This window comes from Pituophis catenifer, unplaced genomic scaffold, assembly GCF_029215685.1.
Source record: "Pituophis catenifer annectens isolate HBS135680 unplaced genomic scaffold, rPitCat1.0.hap2 SCAF_4, whole genome shotgun sequence".
Lineage (NCBI taxonomy): Eukaryota > Metazoa > Chordata > Lepidosauria > Squamata > Colubridae > Pituophis > Pituophis catenifer.
This window is the reverse complement of record NW_027256884.1, coordinates 79,867,998-79,887,085: the sequence shown is the minus strand read 5'-3', so window position 1 is coordinate 79,887,085 and position 19,088 is coordinate 79,867,998. Positions and strand designations below refer to the sequence as shown.

The 19,088-nt window shown below is 39.0% G+C and overlaps 2 protein-coding genes across 2 annotated transcripts; both read right to left on the bottom strand.

The window, feature by feature from the left end:
* Nucleotides 1–2,006: 2,006 nt before the first annotated feature.
* On the bottom strand, nucleotides 2,007–2,645 carry LOC139316712 (claudin-17-like). The gene has a single exon (XM_070943568.1). It carries the CDS (start codon nucleotides 2,643–2,645, stop codon nucleotides 2,007–2,009), a length of 639 nt encoding a protein of 212 aa, XP_070799669.1.
* A 7,875-nt stretch (nucleotides 2,646–10,520) lies between these two features.
* Nucleotides 10,521–11,201, bottom strand: LOC139316711 (claudin-8-like). The gene has a single exon (XM_070943567.1). The coding sequence runs from the start codon at nucleotides 11,199–11,201 to the stop codon at nucleotides 10,521–10,523; it is 681 nt and encodes a 226-aa protein (XP_070799668.1).
* Between the last annotated feature and the right edge of the window lie 7,887 nt (nucleotides 11,202–19,088).

Genomic DNA, 19,088 nt, shown 5'->3' with positions numbered 1-19,088 from the left:
TGCTCTGGTTGCCAGTCAGCTTCTGGGTACAATTGAGGCTTTTGATCCTTATTTATAAAAAAAACCTTTATGGCTTGGGCATCTCAAGTCAGCCTATCTCCAACTTTTTCTGCCCAACTGATACATTCCAGGAGAGCGTGAATGCTCCAGGTCCCTTCTATTAAATATGGTCATCTTACAGAACTAAAGAAGTGTGCCTTCTCTATTATAATTATTGCCTTCTGAAACAGCATTCCTCCAAAGAGTGAGGACTCCAAAGAGCGAGCACCCTCTCTCCTAGGACTTCCCAAAACTCTCAAGATCTGGCTTTGGTCTCAGGTCTGAGGTTGATGTCCTTGTGGGGGCTCTGGTTTGGTTTGGTTTCTTATTGTTTGATTGTTTTAGTCTAGGCTGCCTATGTGATTGCATATTATTTATATTATTTTGTGTTGTATTTATAAGTTGTCCAAAAATCTATGGGAATGGACAGCTATAATTAATCAATTATAATGTACACGTAATGCAGGATGCATGCATCAAAATGGATTCACAAATGTTGTATGGGTCTAATAATAGGGAAACTATAGAAGGTCATAATTTAGGTGCTGTAATATATAGTGTGTGTTTTTTGTATATTTTCAATTTAGGTTGTACAATAACCTGGAGAGAGATGGAGACAGACAGATAGGCTGACAGACAGACAGAGAGCAAATCTTACTATTAGAGCTACAGTAGCATATACTACCGTATATATTATTTATATTATTTATTTATTTTAACTTTATTTATTTATATTAACTTTTTCTTTGTAATACGTATTTATTTTGTCCTGAACAGAATCACAAAGATAGGTTATGCAGAAATTTATTGAACATTGACCAAGCAAATGCTGAAGCCACACTATAAGTTTTTTGGCAAAAATTGGGAAAATCCAATAATAATTTATACTGCACCAAAAATTGTATTTTTCCAGAAATTCAAAGGCTTTTTTATTCACCAGATCCCAGGCCTTTATTCATATATTTATGTAAGAGGTGTCATTTAGCAAATAGAACTTAGGAAAGAAACAGAATCAGGGATAACATACAAAATCAAATCTCTTACAACAGGGACACTCTTTAATGTATTTTTCCTGTTTATTAAGTTTTGTCAAATTTTAAATTAATGCATTCCTTTAATACACTTGCTTTGAAATTGTTCTCTCTGTTAAAGTTGTACTGGCCATTCTTATGCACTAATCTCCTTTCTGTTTCCTCTGTGTTTTTTGAACTAATCATGACCCATCAAACAGAAATATTAGCAAAATATTATGACCCATTTAGCCAATTTCCCCTAACCTTGGTTGTTTTAGCTGCATTAACAACCATAATTCTTAGCAATGGGTATGTTAGCTTCATATGCCTGGGAGTTAAAATCCACAGATCTAGGGATTTCTAGGTCAGAAAAAAACTAAATTAGGGCTTGATAAATTTTTTACTTTTCACATTAATAAATTAAAAAGAAAAAAACTAAAGAAAATAGATATTAACTATAATATAGTAGATTTTTCCTAAAAATTCAGCAAGAGTATTTTAGAAGGAAGGAAATTTCAGCAGATTTAAAATTCATCTGCAAGCTTTCAGGTTTCAATGTAATTGAAAGTTGTGCGTGTGTGTGTGTGCATCCCACTATCTGTCTATAAGCATGCACTTCACATCAAAATGTTAGGAATAACATTCATCCTGATGAATAGAACTTCAAAAGTAGGAGAAAACAGATTGAATCTAATTTTCTTTCCCTGAAAACACAATACCTTATGTACACAGTCTGAGAGTGTTGCAGCAAATACAATGTCTTCATAGTTACATGTTGCATTGCTAAGTAAAGGAAGAGATCTGCCCAAAGAGCATACTCCTAGATGAAAATCTGTTTCAACAAATCAGTGGTATTGATTGGATCTACACAAGTATATTGTCCTGGATTTAAAGTTAGAATCCCAAAATTCATTTCTTTGTCCCAGACAAGTTCAGAATGCAGACCTGAAGGAATCACACATAGGAACGCATTGCCATAGGCTTGATTTGGCTGCATGGTGCTGAATGCTCATATATTTCAGGTTCTTCAGGACAGCAGCAGAAACCACAAAACATGCCTCCTCCACAAATTAGAAATGCACCTGAGATCCAGCCTAAATAGAGAGCAGCTCCCAATTCACGTTTCCGAGCAGCTTGGATTTCTGGATTGTAAAAATTCTCAATGATATCGTTGGCAATACAGGAAACAGGAATCAGCACAAAGACCCCAGCCAGGAAAAAACTTGCTCCGGCTGTGAATAAAATGTTTCTTTTGACTTGTTCATTATTGCCTGGACTTCGGATGCATTTCATGCCAGCAAAAGCAGTCAGACAAGCAATAACTGACAGCGCACAAGCCGTGCACATTAATCCTCTAGCGGCGTCTAACAAAGGTGGAAGGGCCAGAATGGATTTGTAGAATTCGCACTGATAATTCTTGATGTGACTGACACATACCATCCACAAGCCTTCCCAAATAGTCTCAAAGACTATGATGTTGTTTCCTGTAAAAGCTGATACTTTCCACTGAGGCATCAGAGTGACAATAACCGTTCCAAACATGCCAACAATCCCAAGCAGCCAAGCCATCATTTGTACCGGACAAAAAGCCATCTCAGAAAACTGTACCCAGAAAAGCAACAGACAGAATATTCTTTCTAAAGAAGATCTTCATTCCTCTGAAAAGTTGGCAATGTATTCATGACTTCCTCCTGGGTCGGATGAATTTAAGATCGTCTCCATCTATTCCAGTGAAGAGTTCAGATCACATCTGCCTACTCGGAGGAAACTGCTATATATCTCTTCTAAGAGTCTACAAAAGCAAGACCTAATACCTGGGTAGCAAATCATATCCTTGGGAAGGGTGAGTCTAACTTATACCTGACGCTGATGCTTTTTTGAATTTCAATGTTTCTACAAGACTATAATTAAATGATTTGGTTCTAACTATAGTGCTGATAATTATTCTACAACAATAATGATTGCATCAGTGTCAAAATATAATGGGTAAAATGAACCTGGTGTTCTGTCTGCTAAAATAGAATTACAAGTTGATGACAAAAATCAAAGGCTGGCTTTAGGATATTTGGTAATATTTCAAGAAATAGATGAACGTGAATTACTGATGTAAACAAACTGAAGGTCCCTGTTTTCATTCATTAGTTATGAAATTAGTAATGAATTAGTAATTAGTAAACAATATTGTGTGCAGAAGGTCTTTTTCAAGCTATGCCCTGATAATTCTCCAAATCAATGAATTACATTGCTTAAGCAGTTCTTTTAACACAGATAAGTAAAAACAAGATAAATAGATCCTGAAGTTAATGAACTGAAGCACTGGTGAAGTCCTGTGCATCCAGATGTCTATAAAGTCCTGGTAATGTTTTGGCGACCTGAGATTTACTTATTGAAAGTTAAAGCTCAGCAATTATGGAAATATTGCAGTAATCTTTTTTTTTTTTTTTTTGGCATCACAATATTATGGCAGCCTCTACCCACATCTTCTCCTTTTGTTTTTCAATCTATATGATGAATATTAAGAGATCAGATCTACTTCCAGGCAACATGTCACGAATAAAAAAGTATGGCTAAAGTGAAAGGTTCTTTCCCCCAAAGTCTTTTGCTTACTAGAAATTTGTAAGTCTGATTTGTTTGTTTAGAAATCAGGGTTACCAAGTTCTCTGATTAAATATTGTTCCCTGACAATTAGTTTACCTTCATTAACATAAGAGTTATATTACTATTGATTTGCATATTTCATCAAATTAGAAAAGTAATTAAAGTGAGCCAATATCAGTTAAGAATTCTAATTCTCAGGATGTCAAAGTGTAATATTTGATTTTGATTACCGGTATTTAAATTTTTACACATGTTTTATAGTTACAATAAACTCAAACAGTACTGGTGCAAGTCAGTGTAAGAAGTTATCTGCGATTCAGTTAGACTTGATCCATCTAGATCAGGGGTGAAATGTAAAATTTGTTACCACCGGTTCTGTGGGCGTGGCTTGGTAGGGGGGGTTAATGTGACTGGGTGGGCGTGGCCAACTTTTTTTTTTTTAACTTTTCAAAGCATTTTTTCTACAACCTCTTCGGCCGAAGAGGTTGCAGGAAAAAATGCTTTGAAAAGCCTCTGACGATCCCAGCTGAGCTGCGCGATCATCAGAGGCTTTTTTTTTACTTTTAAAAGCATTTTTTCAGTGGAAGAGGTTGTAGAAAAAATGCTTTTAAAAGTTAAACAAAAAAAAGCCTCTGATGATTGTGCAGCTCAGCTGGGCATGGTGCGGGAGGGGCAGGAATTTTTGCTACCGGTTCTCCAAACCACCCACCGCCATCGCTACTGGATTGGGTGATCCGGTCCGAACTGGGAGCATTTTACCCCTGATCTAGGTCAATACTATTGTACCCTGACAATATCTGTGTATCATCTGAAAAAGGTCATTTTCCTACTAGTTGCTAAAATATGCTATCAACTAGAGGTGAATTAAACTTACTACTTTCTTCAGGAAAACCAACAATTCCATGATTGAACAGGCCATCATCTTGCAGTTCCAAAAGCCCTGGGTAAAACTGATTATCTAGACCCATTTCAGTTGGGTTTCAGGCCAAGTTATAACATGGAGATGACATAGATGACATTTATCAATAACCTCTAATGAGTTCAGGATGGGAGTGATGATCTTTCGGTGGCCTTTCAATTATGATCTTCTGGATCAGTTTGGGAAGTTAGGAATGGAAAATATAGTTTCATGAGAATTTCCTTCTTCCTCTGAGGTCAATTCCAATCAGTGTAGAGGGCAAATAGGTCCAGTCCCAATATCACTAGGTACCTCAGAGCTCACCTGTCTCCCCACTCCTTGTTAAAATCTACATGGTGAAAGGAGTCACCATTCCTGCTGGAGGCACATATGATAGTCATGACCAGAAGGGACTTTAAATCCACCTTGAGCACCAATTTCACCTGTTGCTGGATCAGGAAACTTCACTCACATCACTCATGCCTTAGTCATTTCCTGATTGGTCTCTTGCAATTCATTTTACATTGGATTGTGTTCTATTATAGAACTGGGTAGGCAAGGAAGGAGGCAAGACAGGTAACGATTGAACAGGCTTTATTGCTAATAGTAAACAGCTAATGGTGGACTCGCTCTGTGCTAACAACATAGGAGCGAGCTGACTTCTTTTCCTCTGACAGCTCTTATATAGGCGAGCTTTCAGATATCGGGCCAATCAGAAAGCGTCCCTTTCCCGCCTTCTGTGTGCCGGCGGTTCAGCCAATCAGGAGCGCTTCTGCCTCCATGTGTTGCTGGGGGGAACATAATACTCCTCCCCTCCTGGATAGCGCAGGCATAGTCAGCTAGATAGGCTGGGCATCTGCGGTTCCTCCCTGATCTCTGCAGTTCCATAGGAGTTGTTGGACTGGGCACATCTATCGCCAGGGCCTCCGGAACTTCTGGAGACACTGATACCGGCTCCGGCAGATGAACAGATGCTGAGGACGTAGCAGCAGTCAGTAAGTCCTCTGATGGGTCGACGAGGGTCGGTGACTGTGGGCACCCGTCGTCGTTGGTCTCGTCAAATGACTGCTCTGTACTTGTATTTGGGGCGTCACTACAGGTCTCACTCGATTCCACCCTTAGTGCAGGGAACTGGTGGGTCCGCAGCTGGTCAACATGTCATTTCCACATGCGGCCGTCCCTTAGCTCCACTCTGTATGAGTAGGGGCCCGTCACATCCACCACCAACCCAGGCATTCCATTTTGAGTCTCCACAGAAGTTCTTAGCATACAATCCCAATCTCCTTTCTGGAATGCCCTGGCCCCACCAGAGGAATCTACTGGTTTTTCTTCAGAATAACTAGGGTGCATATGGTCTAGGTCTATTCTTAGCCGCCATCCCATCAGCAGTTTGGCAGGGCTATGTAGGATGGATGGGCATGGCATGGTATGTTGGGCAAGGAGATAAGAGGTGATTTTATCTTATCGGTTGCTGACTATGAACCTCACAATGTCGAGCAAGGTAATGGGCAGTTGTTGGTCATCGATCAAAAAGATGGCAGATGCAGGGGCAGGGTCTTGAACAGCTGCCATGAGGGTGCAGCGGCTTAGAGCGTCGGTGTGTCCCAACACCTTGCCTGGACAATAGGACAACTTGTAATTATAAGCTGCTAGAAACATGGTCCAACGTGTCATCCTGGGGGATAATATCTGGGGTGTCTGGTGGTCCCCGGAGAGAATACCCAATAGAGGCTTATGATCAGTCACTAATTGGACAAACCAGCCATAAACATAGTCATGAAATTTCTTTACCCCTGCCACTACTGCTAAAGCCTCTTTGTCCATTTGGCTGTAATGCCTCTCCACCGGGGACAGGGTCCTGGAGAAAAATGCAATGGGTGCTTCAATCCCATTGGGCAGAGTGTGACTCAATACCGCCCAACCCCATAAGGAGATGCGTCACTAGCAAGGGTGAGGGGAAGGGAGGCATCATACTGTACCAGGACGGCGTTGGATGTCAACAAGTCTTTGTCAGCAGCAAAAGCAACAGCCTCTCTACATCCCCAAGTCCATGGTATGTGGTCTCTCAGCAAACTATGTAACGGCTCAGCGACAGTGGCTTTGTTCGGCAGGAACATATTATAAAAGTTCAGCAAGCCCAGGAAAGCCTGCAATTCCAACTTGTTAGAAGGCGGTGGCGCGTCCCGTATAGCCCGGGTCATGGATGGAGTAGGGTGTATTCCGCGCGCATCCAATAGGAACCCCAGGAATTTGACCTGAGGGACACCTATATAGCACTTTGTCCTCTTCAGCTTGAGGCCAGCCCGCCGAAATTGAGTGAGAATGGCTCATAGGCGGCATGCCAGTTCATTATCATTAGCGGCGGACAGGAGGACATCGTCAAAATATGGCATCACACCAGGGATGCCCTGCAACAGCCTTTCCATAAGGCTTTGAAAAATGCCAGGGGCCACGCAGACCCCGAATTAACGTAACAGATTGAAGACCATTTCAAAGCTGCAACTGGTACAGAATACAGCCATGTGAATATGTAAAACCACTGCTTTGTGAATGGCACAGAGCAAGAGACTTCCTGTCTCTAATCATTTCTACTCATCCCACTAGATCTGGCAGAATGGACATGCTCCAGGGCTCCTCTATTAAACGGCATCATTTAGCTGAACCCAGGATATGTGAAATGGATAAAATGAATTGATGTAAAAAAAAAAATGAGAAACTGAAGAAAACCAAACTGATGGATTATCTTTACCTGTTACTGCTCTTACCTCTGAGTTCTATTATGTGAAGTCTCTCTTCAAAGCAATCACGCATGTAAACCCAAAGAGAAAAAGGAAAAAGCAGCCAGTGGTTTTGGGTACTCAATTTAAAGCATCTTCAGAATTAAAAAAAGAAAAAGTAATACAGATATACAATTATTCCTAACTGCTCAGCTGAGGAAGTAGTCAGTAAATGCCAAATTCACTCTGTGCTATAGATTGGAGATGAAGGAGGTTTGCCCTCTTAACTCACCAATGGACCTTTAAAACGAACTTTGCAAAGTTCTCAATAGTTGTACTACTAATGCTAATTATTTTATACTATAAATGCAAAATGAAAGAGATCAAATAATTAAACAGGAGCTATTTATATAGCATCTTCTATAACTAATTGTATCAAAATACCTGAAGTATTAATTTGAAGAACAGAATTAAGCCATGGAGACTTAATTAAAGACAGACTGCATTTATTTTTTATATCCATCAATATAATATAAGCACACTGAAGACATGAAGTCTGAGGAGATAATACTGAAACTTGAGGGAAGTAAAGCAAAAAAATTTCAATAGAAAGAGAGGGAATGAAACTATAAGGATTATGAATTATACTTACCCAGACAGCTCTTGTACTAGTTTCCAAAAAATATTGAAAATTTGATTTTTCTTTCCTATTTTAAAATTTTACATTAAAGTCAGGAAAATTATTAGGATTTCTGTTCCAGATTTTGATAACAAATCAGATAATTCTCTATTAGAAGAAAAGCACTTTATTTTCTTGCCTGTTAGTTTGTACAATATCTGGAAATCTGCTATTTGCTGTCCAAATATATTGGTCTACCAATTCCATTTGTGTGTGTGTTTGTATACACGTACACACACACACACATACACATCCAATAGATAGAAGCCTCTGAGTTGTGGAAAGCTGGAATACTCTGCTGCATGAAATGAAGTGAATGTTTGGAAAGGAGGTTTACTCTTTTTTATGTCTAATTCACATCTCCAGTGCTCAAAATGCCATCATTTAACAACACTAATAGAAAAAGACCACAGATAATCCTCTATGTACAACCACAATTGAGCCCCAAATTTATGTTACTAAGCAAGACAGTTACATGAGTTTTGTCCCTTTCTATGACCTTTCTTGCCACAGTTGTTAAGTGAAACACTGCAGCTGTTAAGTTGGTAACACAGTGTTAGGAATAAGACTATTACCTAACTTGTTGGGTTGGCAATATATAAACAATCAATGTATGTTTGCATTGTATTGTATTGTATTGTATAGCTTTAAGACTGCTGTATGTGTCCTGATTGGTTAGCTTTGTTGTCAATCTCCTTAAGAGGGGGCTAGAAACATGGCTTGTTCTCTTTGTTGTTCTTGCTCTCTGATATCTCTATCTGATTTACTGTATTATTGTTTGCAACTCCAGAAGAACTATTTACTGTGTATGATTACTACGACTGGTATGAAGACTTTGTTTATTGGACTGTGCTTTATTTTTCCTAAATGTAAACTGTAAACACGACTCAGTGTATCTGTGTGGTGACTGTGCTTATTCATAACCACTCAACCGCTTTCATGTGCACACACTTGCTACTCAAGGGTTATTCCTTAACACATAGTTGTTAAGCTTCCCCATTGTTATTGCTTGTCAGAAGGTCACAAAAGTGATCACATGACCCTGGGACACTGCAACTGTCATAAATATGAGTCAATTGCCAAGTGTCCGAATTTTGATCACATGACCATGGGGATACTGCAATGATCATAAGTGTGAAAAATGATCATAAGTCACTTTTTTCAGTGCCGCTGTAACTTTGAGTGGTCACTAAATGAACTGTTGTGAGGGCTACCTGTATTCCAAATGGCAAATTGTGCAATTTCCCTCAGATCTAATAATCATTTGTAAACAGCATTTGTGATATTTGAAAATACATTCTAAATCCAATAACATTTAACAGTAAAATACATAACCCTGTTAATGCAATTGGATTGCACAGCTTCTTCCTATTATTAATTGTAAACAAATTTTGTTTGTTCTTCACTAACTATAAGCTGTATTTTTCAACAATATAAATTATACTGAATAGTCAACTTATCCTTCACTATAGTCTTATTGCTGTAATCAGTTTCCTGCCATATTTCAGCTCAAGCAATCTATGAAAGGAATATCTAATTCTTTTTTCTAGAAGAAGAATGCATGTATCTAGTTGTGTGATTGACATTATTAACCTTTTAAAACCTGAAAGTAATCTCAGCAGCTATTTTAATACATTGTAATACGAATGGTTGCATTTCCTTTAGGCCTGTCAAATATAAAAATTTAAGTGCTTTGTACATGCAACATATCCTGATAAAAAAAATATATAACTTAAAATAAATCCTACCTGCTACTCAGATATATTTCCCCCCTCAAAATCCATCTATTGGTCAGTCACATGGGATACTTTCCATATTTATTGTAGATTTCACATTTTGAATACAAATTAGATTTACCCAAAGAGCCATTGGAAAAGTCACACAAAACTTGTTATCTGATGCAATATGAAATATGTTTAATAATAACCTTTTTTAACTGCAGAATGAAATAGAATGCACATCAAATTAATGTCAGATTACAATTTACAACAAAAATAAACATTAATTATTCAAAAAGCCTTATGTTTACACAAAATATTAATGTTTTTGGGATAAACTAAAGAAACATTTTGACAGAAAATGAAAATCAACTACTTGAAACATATAATTTCATTCTTTCTGACAACTGAAGAACATTTTATTAAAGACTGCCTATGCAAATAATCATTTACAGATTTAAAGTGGACATTTCCAGTCTTTCCCCATCACCTTCATAATATATCATATGATATATTTTAGACATTACATTATGAATATACAAAACTTCAAGGCTTAAATGTTTATCAGTGACAACAATATTCTTCCCACCACTCTGAAGATCTGTATGTGTCATAGAGTATAAATATGTGAATACTTCTTAATAGAGATTAATTAGGAAAGGACAAATTGGAAACAAGATCTAGCTTCAAGTTCCATTCCTACTCTGAAATATCTGAAGATATTTCTGTCTTTTGTTTTAGAGTTCATAGATAAAGTGGCATTGCAGCATGCACAGTATGTTACTCGAGCAAAGCTTCTTCTCACCTTATCAGATTTCATGTTGGATGTAAAAGATTTTTCCTCTTGGATCAAGACAACTAAACATATTGGCTTTTAGAATATGCACTCTCAGCTCTTCTTTGAATGTTGTGGCTGCGGTAGGTGGTTGGTTGTGAGGGTACCGAGTACCGGTAGCTTCGGGTTTTTTCATCGCAACGGCAGAAACAACATAAAATTGCCCCTCCAGCCACAAGACAGAAAGCTGAAGTCCAGCCTATATAAAGCGCTTCTCCAAGCTCTCGCTTCTGAGCCACTGTGACGACGGGATTGTAGAAATCTCGGATAATGTTATGGGCAACAAAGCACACTGGGATGAGCACCACAATGCCAGTCAGGATGAAGGAGATGCCACCTGCCAGCAGAATGTAGCCTTTGATGCGGTCATCATTTCCTGTGCACTGGGTACACTTCATGCCAAGAACAGCCACTGCAAAAGCGAGGAATGCCAGAGCTGAAGCTGCACACATCAAGCCTCTTGAAGCCTGCAGGTCTGGTGGGAGAGCCAGGAGAGAGTCATAGACCTTGCATTGCATCCTGATGGATTCTTGCCTTATGCAATTCATCCAGAGGCCTTCCCAAAATGTCTCAAAGACAACCACATTGTTTTCAATGAAAGCCGTCACTCGCCACTGGGGCATGCCAGTGATGGCAAAGGTCCCAACAGTGCCAATGCCTCCAAGGATCAGTCCTACAATCTGCAATGAAGTCGCTGCTGCCATTTCCTCATTCCAAGTCAGTAGAATGTTGTTCCAGAGAATTTTAGATGAATCTTCTTTTACTTTACCGATTCAGATTGGCTGTTGAAAATATAATGTTTCAAAACACCTCAGGTACAGAAACTCTGTTAACTCAAACCCATTTCAGTCTGATCCGCAGTGATTAGTAGTTGGTTGTCTCTTTGCTGTTTTGAGCATATCACTGCCCCTATTGATTGGAAAAGATAAACTTATCGGTCAGGTTTTACAACTTTCAAAGCGAGTGAAAGGTTACACATAACAAGGCTTGCAAAGCATACAAAAATCCTCTCAGGGCACACCTAAACCTTTAAGGAAAGTAATTTTTCCCTTAAACTTTCTTCTCTTTTTATCACGAGATCATGTTATAAAACTATATTGTGCTAATATAACATAATGTTAAAAAAACATCCCTCCAGTTAGAAACCAAAAATATTATTGGAAAGGTCTAACATAGCATTGACATATTTATCATCTTAGAGTTAGACTTCAGATAGAAATATAAGTTAACTTTTATTTTCCTGTATTGACCAGTGAAACAAAAGTTTTGAAAACTGCAACTACCGTAGTAGTTAAATATGAATCCAAGGCAAATTAACCTTGAATGGAGAACAATGTGTCAGTGACTAGATTTTTAAAATGTCATATGAAAGATTCATGCAAAGATTTGCCAAACCTCATTATAGGTAGTCTTCGGGATATGATGGCAACTGAGCCTGGACTTCTGTTGCTAAGCAATACAATTGTAAAACCCAAAGTCATGTGACCACATCACTTAGCAACAACAATCCTGGCAGACCTGGTAGCCATCATAACCACCAAGACCACAAGGGTCATTAAGAGAGGACCCCGCATAACCATGATGTGAGAAGAGGGAGAAATGGCAGGCAAGCAGTCAGCAGGCTAGAACTCCAGATAAGATTCACAGGCTTGTGCTGCAGGCAGGCAGGTTTCCTGTGCAAGTGCTATAAAGCTTAGATGGATTGGTGCCACAGGCAGGTGCTATGCGGTAAAGGCAGGTACATGGGTGCGACTGTGTGTCACAGGGTGGTGCTATACAGTACAGGTGGATTGCAAGTAGCATGGAAACTGCACAGGTGATGTGGCAGGCACGATGGAGTGTGGGAAGGCATGCAGGTGCCACAGGCAGGTGCTATGGAGTGTGAGCATGTATGTGGCTACTACTGACAGGTACAATGGGACATGTGTGAGTATGTGGGTGCTGACCAAGGGCAGGTGGAGGAGTGCCACAATCAAGCACTATGGCATGTTGACAGGTACACAGATGCCACAGGAAGATGATATGGAGCATGGGAAGTTGTATGGATGCTACAGGCAAGCGAGAAAAAAAGTGGTTTGTGACCTCATGCCAGATTTCCCACTAACTTTTCTTATGGGAAGCCAGCAGAGAAGTCACAAATGGCAATTGCCTAAGTGAAGGACATTGTGGACCACCATAACTGAGTTGGCAGGGACAATGTGACAGTCCCAACTTCACAGACCGGTCATAACTCTTCTTCATTCAATATATCATAATTTTGAACAGTTGTAGAACAAATGATCATAGTCCAAGGATTTCATGTATAAATGAGTAGACTCACTGTACTACATGAGTTTATTAATTTAAAAATCTGATCATTCATCATGATTGAAATTCTATGATAGCTATGATAGAGTTAAATGAGTAACTCTAACTATAGTTGGTTCCACTCCTAAATCTGCTGTTTTCTGTCTCTGGTTTCATCCCTAATATATTGACTTATTATCAAGTCAATGCATGTAAATTTGAAAATATTTTATCTGGAATTTCTCTATTATCACTCCATCTTGACTGAAATCAAATTTCTATTCCCCAAACAGCTCTATTCTTTTCTAAATCTGTCCTAAGTAAGATAAAGCACTAAAATGTAGCCCTGTTTGAAATGTTCAAGTCTATGACACAGATAAATTCTTATTATTCTACACATAAATTACTTAGGAGTTAATTAAATTGAATATTGCTCATGGTACACGTGTGTGTATTTAAAATTCTGCAGTATAGAGAAACATGTTGATAGGCTATCATATGCTTAAATGATATTGAAAATATATTTCTTTTACCAAAAATTTGAATACCTTCTGCTTCAAGAATGAACCACAACTAGTTTTCATTAGTCCTATTCATTCCATGTCCTATAAGAAAGAAAGTCACTCAATCGGTGATTAGAAATCACATTTCAATTTTATTAAATAAATAATTGAATGCTTGGCATGGAAAGGTGGTAATTCTGCAGATCTAAACTAAGTCTCTCTTTACTGTTGCCCTCTCCATAAAACCCTTCTCTCTTTCAGGTAAGAAACTAGCACAGGTAGTCCTCGACTTATAACAAACAGTTCATTTAGTGATCATTTGAAGTTATAACAGCATTGAAAAAAGTGACTTATGACTGTTTTCATACTTACAACTGTTGCAGCATCAACCTGGTCACGTGATCAAAATTCAGACACTTGGCAAATGACTTATGCTTATGATGGTTGCATGTTCTGGGATCATGTGATCACTTTGTAACCTTCTGACAAGAAAGACAGATTCACTTAACAACCATGTTACTATTCTAACCACTCACTGTAATTGTAGTGCTGTGATTCACAACAATTGTGGCAAGAAAGATTGTAAAATGAGGCAAAACTCACTTAAAAAATGTTTCATTTAGCAATGGAGATTTTGGGCTAAGTTATGGTCATAAATTGAGGCCTACCTGTATTAGGAAGTGCTGCTCAGTGGCGGCTGGTTGGAACCCCTCTCCTGCACAACTCATTAAAGGGACTTTTACTGAGATGCAGTCAGGGAGAGAAGGCTGAACTGTGATCAGAGGAATTGTAACTAATCCTGAAAGGTGCTTGTCAGGGGTGGGTTCTACTTACCTTTACTACCGGTTCGCAACAGGGCCACGTGCACGCTCTTCTACGCATGTGCAGAAGCTTCTGCCATGTGCAGAAGTATTTTGATGACATCGGGGTCGGTGGGCGGAGCCTCCTGCCGGTTTTACTACTGGTTCTATAGAACCGGTGCGAACCGGGGGCAACCCACCACTGGTGCTTGTCCATTACTGTACATGTGGGTTCCAGAAGTGCTTAGGGATACTCAGCAGCCCACCCATCCACTCAGGAGGACAAAAAGACAAAGATTCTGCTCAACATTTTAATAATCCTCCTCCTCCTCCTCCTCTTGAACTTCAATGTACAATTAAGATATGAGGCAATGGCTTCTTAGTACAAATCATTCCATGGAGAGATGAAGAGGAACATTAAGCCTGAATCAATGTTATGTCATGATATTGGCTGCTTGAAGCAGAAAACAATGTGGTTGAGTATCTTTCTGTTTATTTTCTTGTTGAGGACCACGAGTTTCCAGAGATAGTCTATCAGGTAGCTGCATACTGACAGTGAGCAGAATTCAAATCTGCAAGTAGGATCACAATCTCCAATAAGTGGGTTCCATATTTTCTTTCTGTCTCCCCTTCTGATATGCTAAACTGCTGGAAAGCATCAGGTGTTCAGATATTTTAATTGATATTTACAAAAGTCTTTTGAAAGTAGGCTAGGGCCTTTGTGTTTGAGTCTAGTTTTAAAATGTATCCTACAGAATTTCCACATCAGCTGAGGTTTTCGTCCCTCCCTCATTCCACTAATGATGATGCTGGAAGCCCAGTATTTCATCATGCTACAGGCTTGGGCTGTGCCTAGTCTGGCCTAAGTTTAAATAACTCTATACTTGCTTGTTTAAGAGCTTTTTTTTTAACTTCTCAAGAAATCATGGTTGATAGAAGTCCCCCCACAAAAGAAAATAAATACTTGGTGAATCACACAGCTAGTTTAGATAATACAATAAAAAGGGATAACATCTACATGCCAAGGGCAAGTCATAAAGTGCTATTTCACAGAAGTGTTGAGATTTTTTAAGTTCTCATGGATGTCAGCTGAATCCTCAGCCTGACACATTTTCAGACAGCAAAACATTAAAGATATTGGAGCTATTATGAGGCAAGAAATGTGTGTATTATAACATCATATATTACCAAACTCTAGAAGAAGTATCATATTCATGGAAGGAAAATGTTGTTGTTGTTATTAGTCACGAAGCCATGTCTGACCCATCGTGACCCCAAGGACAACATTCCTCCAGGCATTCCTGTCCTCTACTATCCCCCGGAGTCCATTTGAGCTCACTCCGACTGCTTCACTGATTCCATCCAGCCACCTCCAATTTTCTTGAAGAGATCTCTGGTCCTCCCAATTCTGTTGTTTTCTTCTATATCTTTACACTGTTCATTTAAGAAGGCATTCATATCTCTTCTAGCTATTCTCTGGAATTCTGCATTCAATTCGGTATATCTTTCTCTCTTGCCTTTTGCTTCCCTTCTTTCCTCAGCTATTTGTAAAGCTTCCTCAGACAGCCATTTTGCTTTCTTGCATTTATTTTTCTTTGGAATGGTTTTAGTTGCTACCTCTTGTACAATGTTGCAAACCTCCATCCATAGTTCTTCAGGCACTCTGTCTATCAGATCTAATTCCTCAAATAAAAAAGGAAAGGAAAATGTACAGCTTATGAAATGTTGCTACTGTGGCAGAGCTGCTGGGTCAATGAAGAGGCAGGCCATCTGCTGTAGTGCCTGCTGTCAGGGAGAAAAAAGACCAAGAGACTTAGCAGGAATCACTACGGTGATACAAGTGCAGTCACCCTTTAGCTTGACCAGCCCAGATCTAGACCTGTGCCTTCCATCATAAAGCCATAATAAGACAGGCCATATACCCAGGTGCAATAATATTCGATTATACCAGTGGAACAGGCTGCAATTTTGAGGTTCCTGGCAGAGGTGGGATTCACTTCTTCCCTACCAGTTCGCAAATGTGAATGTGCACAAGCTCGCTTTGCTTAGACGCACCACCTCTACGCATGTGCATGGCCCTCTACACATGCACAGTAGTCGCGCATTACATCTGGACGGGTGGGCAGAGCCTCCCACAGTCGCCGCTACTGGTTTGCGCAATCCAGACAGAACCGGCTGAATCCCACCATTGGTTCCTGCTCTAAACAATACCTAAATCTTGCTCAACTCCAGTTGCTTTCAGTGTCACATCTACAAATTTGATGCTTCTGGGTGAATTCAGAAATTAAACTCTTCAAGCCAATAATATCAAGATTCATTTCATTAACGGGAAAACCGCAAAAATTCTCTCATCTTTATATAGAGCTTGGTTTTAAAAAAACATTAAAAACAAAACCATCATACCTAGCTTTATCAAGAATGTGCTATTTTTCTTCAAAGATTTTTCCCATATAAGGCAGGACATATTCATTTATGGTACATCAGAATGAAGCTTCCCATGATGCTAAATAATTTATGTGGAAAATCATTGTGTTGGATGTTTATTTGTTTAGGAAATAAGTAAGCTAGTAAAGGAAGCAATTATGGATGAGAATATTATATGGTGTAAAGGATTAATTTTCTGAAGCTTAAGTTGACAAAATATTAAAGACCAATCTTGTATTGACAGGAAGTTGGATATAATGACTCATTCAACTTTTCTCATCCAAAGGCAATACTGTTTTTATAAAATGAAACTGCTACTGTTTACTATTGCAAAACACAAATAGATAATGAAAACTATATTGACCAAGTTCTGTTTGCCAGGATGTGCAAATTGTTGTGCTCAGAGAGTTGCCATCAATAACAAAATGGGCTGAAGTACCAAATTAGGAAATCAAGCATTGCAATAACATCAAATGAAAACTTCAGCATACTCACAGAATGTGAAGGTTTCCAGTGTCTTCTGTTCAGAGAGCCTGATATGGCAAGTACGTTTTGAATTCAAACTACAGTATTTTTGTGGATTCATAGATTTCAAACACAGCAGTTATTAAAGGCTGTGGAGAGTTTTGACACTGGAAAAAAGGAAAAGAAAACATTTATATCCGATTCACTAATGACCAAAGATTTACTCACTTACTGTGAATGATAAATTAACTCAATTCAGATTAATTTTGCTGCTTATTGATTTAGTAGTTCTATATCTTCTGTCTTCTCTGGGGTTTCCTACCTTGGTCAAAGATTAACTCATCTCAATATGTGATATCTATCCCATAATAAAGTACAGGTAATCCCTTGGGTTATGAGCATTCCCTTAACGAACGTTTGAAATTACGTGATAAGCGCCCCTTAGTGTTTATGAATAAGCCCCGAAACTATGAATGTTGCAGCATCAAGGCAGTTGTTGGCCTTTATGAACAACTGCAGAGGCTCTGCAACATTCGCCCTGCCTATTCCCCTCCCCTCTACACTTTGCTGGCAAAAACGGAGCTTCGGAGGGGTAGGGGTGGAGGGCACCCCTCTGAAGCTCCGTTTTGATCTGTAAAGTCCCAGGCAAGGCCTGCACACACCAAAATGGAGTTGTGGAGGGGCGTGCATGGCTGAGAGGCTGGAGAGTAGGCAGCTTGCTAGATCTTCACACAGTAAGTGATCTCATGTGGCAGGTTGGGGGGAAGCATTTGTGGGGATCTTGGAGTATTACAATGGGTCAGGGAGGCCTTGGGTGGTCTTAAGCAGATGGCCTGTTCCATCACTAGGCCCCCCATGACCTTCCCCATGCAGAAATACCTCATGTGTACTTAATGAACTGCGCATTCGATTAGCAAATGCTTGGGCGAAAGGCGGGAGTGATTGCGTTCAAAGTACAAGATTCACTCCCACGAATCCTCGGATTACGAATGGAATGGGCAGGCTCCATTCCATTCATAACTCAAGGATTACTTATAGTTAGTGAATATCAAGAGAGAGCAACAACCCATACATGCTGCGTGTGGGTTTCAACAATAGCAATAACACTTAAACTTATATACCATTTCATAGAGCTTTACAGCACTCTCTGAGCCGTTTACAGTGCTAGCATATTGCTCCCAGCAATCTAGGTTCTCATTTTACCAACCTCAGAAGGATAGAAGGCTGAGTCAACCTTGAGTTGATCAGGATTGAACTCCTGGCAGTGAGTAGAGTCAGCCTACAATACTGCATTCTAACCATTGCACCACCAGGGCTCCAATAAGGGCTACACATTACTTGAAATGTTGTATAATGCACATATGTTTTGCAATAAAAGGCATACACCGAAGTCACTTGCCAAAGAACGAATCATTACCTAGTTGGGCATCCACTTGGTTCTTATAGAAAACAGAATGCCCAACTAGGTAATAATTCTTTCTATGGCAAGAGACTTAGCCGTATGCCTTTTACTGCAAAACATGTGCGTTATATATTTCAAGTAATTTGTAGAGAAATCACTAATTGCTGTTATATGATAATTGTGTTAATTAAAATATGATGATCTCAACAGTGATGAGGTAAATGATTTTGATGTCCATCTTGGATCTTAGTCATGGGAGTCTGCTGGGAGAGGGGTGAACAAATGATGAAAAACATATGATGACTTGCAGTACAGACTCTGCCGATTTTGTATATGCATTGTAATGCTGCGTGTATGTACAGAAAGGGCGAAGCTTGGAACGCACCATCAGTATGCATATTTTACCATTCCGTTGAACCCTCTGATATAATCTATTCAGCCTGGATTATTTGTTTTAAGTGCCAGGCTTTAGTAAAAATGTTCTCCAATTATAAAAAAAAATCTTCACTGTTTACTGAATATTCATATTGCAGAAAAAGCTTAAGCTTTAACATGCTAAAATAGTTCCATTTGTCTAAATGAAAATTTAAACGAGTGTTATAGTTATAAAGAGCAAATAAACAAAATAAAAAATATATAATTTAAAGTTGTTGCTAAACTTTGCAACTGAAATGAAACTTAATAAACTTTGAATTCTGAAACAGTGGAAAG